Source organism: Apostichopus japonicus, chromosome 14, assembly GCF_037975245.1.
Source record: "Apostichopus japonicus isolate 1M-3 chromosome 14, ASM3797524v1, whole genome shotgun sequence".
Lineage (NCBI taxonomy): Eukaryota > Metazoa > Echinodermata > Holothuroidea > Aspidochirotida > Stichopodidae > Apostichopus > Apostichopus japonicus.
This window is the reverse complement of record NC_092574.1, coordinates 22,185,763-22,196,021: the sequence shown is the minus strand read 5'-3', so window position 1 is coordinate 22,196,021 and position 10,259 is coordinate 22,185,763. Positions and strand designations below refer to the sequence as shown.

Sequence of the window (10,259 nt, the reverse complement as noted above, 5' to 3'; positions counted from 1 at the left end):
AAGTTTACTTTCCGTTGCTTGCAAGTGAAGTTTTTTTTGTGTCGCTACAAAATGCAGACAGTAATGAAACCTGATACCTTGTTATCTTTTATCTAGACCTGAGATGTCCACGCTGCTATGTGCACTGTGTTGTGGGTATTGACTGTAATGTTTGTATTGACTGTACACTAATGTCTATTTACAGATGGTAGCAAGCTGTGTGTGTATTTTCTGGGATCAATGGTGGTGTCTAACACTTCTGTTACACCGCATTCGAAACTAGGTCCGATAACCGGCATGAGACGTTTCTTTGTGCGGGAGTCTCCACACCCTTTAAGGAGAAGTATTTATATCCCATTAATAGAGAAAGAATTATGTTTCAATTGGTAGCATGCAACTTAAAATTTTGCAAACATTAGATACAATCAAACAATAACAAGGTTCATTTACAAGGTAATCTACTGCCCTTTATTTCACATTAGTCTGTCACATCAGAAGGTCACAGCTTTCAATAATTATACAAACAAATTCTCTTGATGGGTGCTTCGTTAGATTCCTGCAATTTTCAAGTTTATCAATGTAATAAGTTCTGAATGTGGCAATGTGGAGAAGCTTTGGGATAATCTGTGGATAAGACTGCCAGACTATCAACAAGATTCCACATCCATGCAACTCCAACTGCTTCCTTCACCTCCTTGCAGATGTACCACATGTCCAAAAAAAAGTCAGCATTGGTTAATGTAATTAAAATCTGGCTTCCTCCTGAGCTGGCAAATACACATGAATTGTCAAGTACAGAGGTCAGTGTGAAACCACTGAAAGATCTTCTCAGCTTTCAAGAAAACAAAGACTTGAAGCCAAATTGACAGAGGCCACACTGATACCATTCCACTCTCATAAGATGAAGGTATCACACACACTTCATTTTGCTTCTGCGATGCAGTGCCTGGTAGACTGTGAGGGTCACCCAATGGATGTTTTAACAACTGCCTGGTTTATAGAGCTCTGCAACAGATAATTCATCCTAATGTCTAGTCGTCATCCTGTCATGGCCTTGAGCAAGTTGAACCCACTTCAACACAAAGCAGCTATTGAATTCTTGTCTAGGTACTGTCAAATCCACATCACCATCATTGCTGGTTCCAGCTACGCTGACCATGATAAAAGAGTACAATGAGGGTTTTTTAATTCACCCAACAGAGCTTGCATTCCAGTACCTTTGGGCAGCTGAAAAGATATTCAGAAATTGTTATATATGAGTGTGTTTGTATGCATGCATATGTGTGATTTTCTTGCTTTACAGAACAGCTCCATTTTGATAAGCTATGTAACGTGGAAACCTGCCAATCATATGTTTGAAATAGGACAGGCTGAAACGATTCTAAAATGGAAAGCTTAACGACTTCTTGCATTTTTATACATCACTGTTCAGGTAAGGCCAGTAAGGGCAGTATGAAGAATAAGTAACAATTAATAATTATCATTATGGCCATTTGCTGTCTGCATAATAACAAACTGAATGATGTCATCAGCCCTGTGCTCAGTTGACAACACTGACAAGTAGGCACACTATGTCAGTGTGATCCATGAAACCTTATTAAGGACATGACCTTATAGTATATATGTTAATGGAAAATACATAAGCTACAACATACACCAGTCTTCAGTTGTTGCAGGTTTTTTTTTTTCTCGACAGACCCATTCAATCTGTTGCACCTACTATAGCCTAGTACTACATTCCTGAGAAATTAACACCACAATATCAGTCTTAGGTTTGCCCACAGACTCCCAACTATTGCTAACTCCTACACTCAAGAATATAGTTTAGTTTAGTAGAAAAAAAGACCAGGAGAGACATTCAAGTCCCCATTAAGGACCCTAAGGCTATGTGAGAGGAATAAAACCGAGGCCATCAAATGTCATACCCAATTACAATGCTTAATGTACTCATCCATAGTATTCTTAAACCCATTCACACTACTTGCAATTCAACCTTCTCAGGCAAACCATTCCATCCATTCACAACCCTTGTATAAGTTGTATTAGACTTTAGAGAAAAAGTTATGCCGAATATTAATCCTACTATGTAACTTCTGGAGTTTAATACAATGACCTCTGGTACAACTACTTTTTGGCAAACCTGAAAAGATCAGTGAAGCATAAATTGTCATTTTATGTGTAGGCCTACTTAATTTAATTGAAGGATCTATTAATGTAGGCCTGATGCTATAGTTGTGCGTCTGTAATCTAGCCTAGCCAGGACTGTGATGTGTGCTTTTCGTTTGTATGACTAAAGTAGGACTAGTAGTATGAGGCGTAAAATAAAACAAGTGTAATGACAGGTTTTCAGCTAGTTTTCTATGCATTTCAGGTGTGAAGATAAACGTAAATGTCATTAACTAACGCATACTCTAATTCATTACCTGATATCCATTTTTTCCCTCGTATGCCTGTCAAAATCTGACATTCTGAGTCGCTTCGTTTGTTCGCAACGAGCACAGTGTGCAAAGCTGCTATATATTGTGTGTGGTGTTTTTCGTGTTTCGCGCAACTGGTAACGACAACTGGACCTATTTTGATGCCCATGGTTTGCGTGTGACGTCACAAATCGCCAGTTGGCCAAACTCTCTCTATATACGGCTCTGATGTCGATCAGCGCCGTATAAAGGCACAGCTTTGAAATCAAAAAGAACAACAGCGCCCCCGCTTTGATGCACGTTTTGTCACAGCAAGGAGTTAGCAGCTGCCTGGTCACAATAAGTTACAACCTAAAAATGTCAGTCCCACTGTCGATTTGTGTCATATTTTGCTGTTTATATAGTTATTTGTATTCAATAAGTATAAAATTTGTATCAAGTTAATATATGTCATTTCTCAATTGTATCTCTACTCTTTGTTCCCCTCCCTCTATCCCCAACATTCCCCCTTATAAGCAACACCCTTTTTTTTCTCATACTAGAAATCCTCTGCATTTGCATGTTTACCCAACCCATTGATAATGTTAATCTTACTTGTCATTGTCATGTGTTGTTTGCTTTCTATCAATGTGTGGTATTCAGTTTGTAAATGCAAGTTTCGAGTTGAGTTATTGCGAGGATATTCTGTTCTCACAATTTCTTTGATGATATTGCTCTGGGGCTTCACCCGCTCGGGTACCTCTGGCTTTTACCCCGCTGGCTAGGCTCCTATTTGTGGATAATGTGGTGAGTAGAATCAAGCCAATAGGGTGAGAGAGGTGAGGTGGGAGGGGAGGTGGGAGGGAGACGGTCACCTTTGGCACAAGGCGTGATGAACCACGGGTGCATCACTTAGCCATGTACATGATCTCAATATTAGTCACTAAGAATGGTTTTTAGTAAAGCACTCCAGATCATGGCTTCCAAATATATTGTACCAACCAAAACGTCAAAATAGTTATGTAGCATTTAATCCCACTCAATACTGAACAACAGTGGAGGAAGCGAAGTAATGGTGATATGTGGTGAGGTTTGAGCCTCATCAGAAAATAGAGAGAGAAACGGTCTGTGTGTACTATTTGAGCTCTCCGAGGAGGGTGGGGGGGGGGGGTCAATATGGTGGCAAGGAAAAGATGAGAATTGTGTTACCCTATTTCCATAACATACTTTGGGAAAGATAACTATGAAAAGGTTGCCAGGTGACATCATTGTAATTTTAAATAAGTGTAACTTTTTCTTGGAAAATCTCACATATGTCCCTCCAAAAAAGAAGAAAAAGGAAAGAAATGTACTTCATTTGCAGTAGATTTTCATATAGATAACTATTATAGCTAGCCACAGCAGTTTGAAACAATGATGGGTAATATTTAATCAATTCCAGACTTACATACTACTTAATGATTCCTAGGATATGTAACCAAACCTATCTTGATGAGAAGTAAATAAACACAATCAATGCTTGAGTGAAGAAAGAAGGGAAATAAGAACATATCAGAGGGGAAAATGATCCATGTAATAGAGTTTCTTTGAGATATGCGACAATGATTATGAGATCACAATGATATATATATATATATATATATATATAAATACATATATATAGACACACATATATATATGTATATATATATATATATATACATATTATATATATATATATATATATATATATATATATATATATATACATATATATATATATATATGCATATATATATATATATATGCATATAAACATACGGACATGTACATAAACATACATACAGATATTGCTAATTGGACTGGGTAAAGGTATTGAAAGTACCTTTCCCTAGGTAAATGTTGTAACAGAAGTCAATGCATTTGATGGTAGGTGACCGCTTTTGATCTCACAGGCATATTCAGCAGGTCATACTGATGACCTGTGCATACATTTGGCAAAAAAAAGAAAGAAAGAAATCTGACATTAAACTACAAAAGGTATAATTATGAGTTCGACCGCATAATGGTGTTGTAACACTTCAAAGAGGTATAAATAAAAAACTTATCTTAATTCAAGCAAAGAATGTTACTTTAAGATATTTCTACATTTTTTTCATGAATCCTACTAATCTGTTTAATTTTAACACTTCAATTTATGGAAACTCTCCCATCAACAACTTTATCAAAAAGGGAGAGAGTTAGAGAAATAACCCCCACAGAATATGAAGAGTGTGAAAACTATGGATAGCATATATTATGGATAGAATACATAGCAAAAAAACTGACCAGTCATGTTGGGATACATTTTAAAGGCTTTAGTCTTATAATACCTATGTCAAAGGTTACCAAAACATAGCAATCCTTAAAGATACTACTTTGATAGGAAAAGAAGAAATAAATCGATAGCTCAACGAAAATAAAATTCATCCAACTCAAAGCCTTTCGTAAAATTGCATCTGTTAAACCTCACACATGATGGATGAAAAAAAAACAACAATATTTGTATTCTTTACTGGCTGTCCTCTTCCCCCCTCCCTCCCTCACGACCCCTGAGCTACAACAAGAAAATCGAGACAACGAGCAACCTAAGAAATAAGAATCTGGCTTTTATGAGCTTCTGTTGAGGTTTTTCCAATTCTCTGGAATCAACAGATCAGCAAAAACAAAGAACTGAAGAAAAGAAAAGCAAACAGGGAAGAAGAACATTTTAAAATATTTGGTGGAATGTTGATTGAAACTCTTGATTAGCTGGCGTCATTAATGGGTTTACTCCATCAGGCAGGTCACAAACAAAGGCACCAAAACAAGTATCAGCCATTTATTTACAGAATTAACTATCAGCAGGAAAAAAAAATAAAAATAAAGTAAGTATCACAAAATAGATCACATTCTTAAATGTGTACATGAAAAAAAATATGTGTAATATACACATATATTTAATGTAGGATGAACTTAGACATCCACAAGTACATATATATCATTTTCTCCGCACTTTTGTCTCCTCTTGCGCCTCCAATTTACACCGATTACATGATCGGAAAAGATGAAATATAACGCTTAACGACGAGTCTAACTTTGCAGACACAAATCAAAATTTTACTCTGGTTTACTGATATAGCTTCTCAAATAATTTTCAGGCACTCAGCATTTGATTTTGAAATGGTGTGCATAAACCACATCTTAAAATTATAAAGATTGGGATCTTGACTTTTGAAAAGCTGATTTAAACTTGATACCTTTGCTTCTGCATCTGTATTATCACTATAAACACGTTTGTGAAATTACTCCAAAATTTAGAAAAAAAAGCTTTTCAAAGTTACAAAAGGGGGTTTGACGTAACATGTCTTTATTTGCTTTGTTATCTGAGTGGTAGCGACACGCTTCTGTAAGATATATCCACTTCACGTAGAAGAAATTCTTGCTTAACAAAAGAACAAAGCACATCTTTGATCAAACTCCCAAGCATAGTTCCTTAGATCTGTAACATAATACTTTACTCAAGAACTCATCTGTAGTGACGACCTCATGTTTTCAATCTTCACTCAGAATTCTTACCAAAACATTAGATTGACCATCCTCCTTTATATCTTTTAATTTACCAAATGCATGTTATTTTATGCAGTTAAGGCCCGGTCACACTATACCGATTTTTTATCGGAATACTATCCGATTTTCCCGGAGGAATCGAAACAGCCTGTTTTTCGTTCGGGTCTTCTAGCCACAGTGATAAAGGACCTGATTTGCTATCTGTTGAGCCATTCTGATGTGGAATAGCCCTCTCCTAACTTTTGATATTGACTCCGTTTCCTTTTATCGGATAGCTTTCCGATTTCTCTTCCGATTTTTATCGTTTTTCGATGTGACGTCACTTCAGAATGTAGTCCGTTCCAGAACCCCTCAGATTTGGAGTATGTATTCGAATATTCCACTGCATTCATTACATTCACTACCACAAACCTCACTCTTCGGCCTAAAATCGGAAATATCGGACCGTATTCCGATAAAATATCGCTGTAGTGTGACCGGGCCTTTAATGATGATTTTTTTGCATTTCTCAAACTTTCATAGCTCCAACACTTTCATTTACCTCTGTATTTGTAAATAAAGGAAATAGTATTTAGGAAATCATAAAACTGTTAAGAAATTCGGTCCTTAATACAAAAGAATTTTTTTTGGTGGGGAGGCAGGCGTAATTTTTTGAAATGAAAGTCCAGCCAATGAGCTGCTTCTACTACAACTGACAATATTCAAAGTAAAAAGCTGCTAAGCGGTTTCTAGTGCTTTTCGTAAGTGCTCTACTTTTATTACTGGGATTCTTTTTGTTTGGGTTTTTTGCTTCTTTTTTTTCTATTCCATTTTCTACCCCACCGTATTCCTTGCATTCTCCAACAGACTACTAATTCGCAAGTTTTTATCAGGAACTTTTGTGCAGAAATATTCTCAACGACATTTTTTCATGGTTTTATTCCATCCTTCTTTTTATGTATAGTTACGTATAATGTAAATTTATCGCTTTATTTATTGAAATAGTGACATCACATATATCTGCGGCTGTTGTACATGACACTCGGGTAATTTTATCGCTTTCTTTAATATTCTAATACATTGATTTAAAAAAAGAGTAAAATAAATGAATTGAAAAGATTTTACTTTATTTTCAAGTGAAATTTAAATTTAAAAGCTTAATCCACCACAATATATGTAAACTATCTTTCCATTCATATTAATTATACATTTCATGATTAAGGGAAAACACTTTTATGTTTCACAACAGTACAAAATTATTGCATTATTTTTGCCAAAAGTCTACTGCACATACTGTGCAAAACAACTGTCGACTTCTGTACATCTGTACCAGGAAAGAAAAAACCTTCAATAATACTTTTTCCTGCTAAAATATTGCACGCGATAAACAGTAAATTACGAAGCAAAATAAAGAGTACTGTTGTACAAGATTTTAATTAGAGGCATCTTGCCAGATGGTCTGCCAACCAAGTCAATTTTACTATAATCAATTTAACTAGTATATATGGCTATAAAAGTTATGACTTGAAATAAGCTATGAGAAACAGTTTAATTATGAGTGTCTCTAAAATATTGACTCCCACATACAAATATCTATATCTAACAGAAAATCAGGTAGACCTATGAAAAACACACCATTCTATTCAAAAGTGACCTAATTAAATGGAATATGTGCTTCTTATTCAAAGTCAATGTTAGCGCAAAAGACAACTTTGAATACCAAAATACACTCCAAGCTTTGACAACGATGGTTACAGTTCAATTAAAAGTTTACGCACACACTTTTTTCCTCAACGAACATGATGCCTCGTTGTTAATTTTTGGGAAGAGCTGTGTTTGAAACAGAGAATTATTCTGAGGTATTAATATTATTTACTGATAATGAAATTTTCAAAATAATTCACAATATGCTGATGACTTTTAATCTGTGTTTTTAAAAAAAAAATTGTCGAGCAGAACTGCTGCAAAGTTGGGAAAGGTGATCAGTATCATTTTAAACGTTTCTGAACTTTGGTACTGATAAAATATGTTACAGCGAGCACATAATTGCTACACATCGTTGCATTTGTACAGCACTTTTCCCATCATGCATAGCATCTTTACGATGAGATACTGGCTAAATTATTCCACTCGTGACATAATTCAAGTGATGTCTGATATCCCTCAATCAAATCCTGACAAATTTGTGAACCGAATAATAGCCACAGACTTCAAACAACTGATCTCACATAAAGCTAGTTTTGAAGACAAAACAGACTTTGTAGTTTTACCAGAAAATAAATTCCCTTTAATTGTGGATGCTTGGAGACTTGTAAAAACAAACCATCAGAGGAGAGATACCATTCACTTCCTTACGAGTGATTGATTATCAAAGTTGTCAGGATTTTGTCAATGTGACAACTAGAAATCCCATCATTGCACTTGTGCACAAAATCATGTGAAAGGCCTCAACCAATCATTTCACATTATTCTGTCTTTGCTGGCCGTTTCTAGACATTTCTGTTTGAGTAAGTCTGCATCCCTATATTTCTGTTTTAACATAAACCAAACTCCCCTAATGCAGTTGCATACATGTAAAGTGTCTTAGTTCTTCACTAAACACTACGTTGTGGTGTTTACTTAAAGTACTTGAAGCAACCAAACAATTTTGGTCACATTTCTGCTGTAAATGCTGACCGTTATTTATCAATTATGGATGAGCTACATTTATACACGATAACATTTATTTCGACTGCCATTCTCTCCATAGAGTGGGTAACTAGAATTTTGCATTGCATTGCATAATATATCAAATTTTTTCTATAAATAGCTACCATGTTTTGAAGACTTCAAGATTTAAAAAAAATACCAGTATCCGTAAGCAAGACTTCCTTCGTCTTATTGGTCAAGACTGACCGCATGACATGAAAATACCTTCCATTCGACTCTGATATGAGAGTACAAGTTTCACAGAAATCAAACGACAATTTTGCCCTCTTCTGCACCCTTCCGTCCTGTTTTGAACCAACCTTTACCTAAATCTGACGTCCTCTTTGGGGATCTTTGCATGCAGGCTGTCTATTTGGTTTTAACATTAGGACTAGATATTTGGTACATCTTTGGTACATTTTGTGCTGTGTTTTCTTCCAAGTCTGAAACTGCCCGACTAACAGGCAGTCTCACCACAACCATTACCTGCCTTTCTCCTCCGTCTTGTTGTTCCATTTTTTTAAGAACGGGCTGTACAGCTTTGTGTAGTTGTAATCTTGAATGTTCCACTCGGGGTGTCTGAAGGATACATTGAAGAGCACCGCAAACCTATGAAAGACTGACTTCTCTGTGAGATAACGATGGCCTTGCACAAACTGTGACTCGTGCTGGTCGTACATCTGACATTCGTCGTACTTCTGTTCCTCGTAGTAGTGGTACGGCACTTTGGTCTTGTTGTGAGTTCTGTCAAAAGATGAAGAGGCAGTGAATTAGATGGATTGGTGATTCTTTGTCATATTTCATATGAGAACAATTTAATGTAGCACTGTGGACGAGTTCTTCAAATCTTTATGAACCATTGTTTACTAGTGCTAAAAATAATGAGTAAGCCTATTAACAAGGACTCCACATTTTGGCCATTGGTGACCTCAGATGACCTTTGACCTCACTCAACAAGGAAAACAGCTAAGGGCTTTTTTTACGAGGAATCTGCCTACCAAGTTTGATTTTCATATATTTTTTTAAAACAAATTTATGTTAATATGTGTACTAAATAGAAAAATACAAGATGTTATCCTGTTTGAATCCTTGCATGGCATAACAGGTTTCACTATGTAGGCTCCTTAGCATAATACTTACACAGTAGGCTATTTACCTCATTCCTGCTTTAACACAGGGAGTAATTCTCCACCCCTGTAACTGCCTTAAAAGATGAATAATCCCACATTCCTTATTTTTATTGACAGATAAACCCCTCATTCTTGGTTTAAGAGATGGATTATCATTAATTCATATGAGATGAATCCCTCTTTACTGCTAGAAATAGATGATTTCCCCTAATTCCTGCTTCAAAGGTGGCTGTTCCTTTAATTCCTGCTTTCAAAGATGACTTTTTCCTTAGGTCTGCTTTAAAGAGATGGTTTATCCCAACTTCCTGCCTAGAAAAGATCTTATCCCTATTTCCTAATTTGACAGATGAATAACCCCTCTTTCCTACATTCAATTCCTAATTCCTGTGTTTTAAGATTAATCCCCTACTTCTGATTTTAAGAAGATGAATAACCCCCTTGTTCTTGCTTTTCTTGACAATTTATCCCTCCTACCTGCTTTACAATATATAAGTTACAAGTGTGTTTAACAAGATGTTTA

The 10,259-nt window shown here is 35.9% G+C and overlaps 1 protein-coding gene across 5 annotated transcripts in view; it reads right to left on the bottom strand.

Annotated features, from left to right (window-relative positions):
* Window positions 1-424: 424 nt before the first annotated feature.
* Window positions 425-10,259, bottom strand: part of LOC139979366 (alpha-N-acetyl-neuraminyl-2,3-beta-galactosyl-1,3-N-acetyl-galactosaminide alpha-2,6-sialyltransferase-like) — a 53,754-nt gene continuing 43,919 nt past the window's right edge. For all 5 annotated transcript variants that reach the window (XM_071990085.1, XM_071990084.1, XM_071990083.1 and 2 more), the window contains 2 exons: window positions 2,403-9,353; window positions 425-1,206 (listed from right to left, as the gene is read on the bottom strand). In XM_071990085.1, coding sequence (XP_071846186.1) covers window positions 9,092-9,353 — 262 coding nt within the window. In that variant the 3' untranslated portion in view covers window positions 425-1,206; window positions 2,403-9,091. The remainder of the gene's footprint in view (window positions 1,207-2,402; window positions 9,354-10,259) is intronic.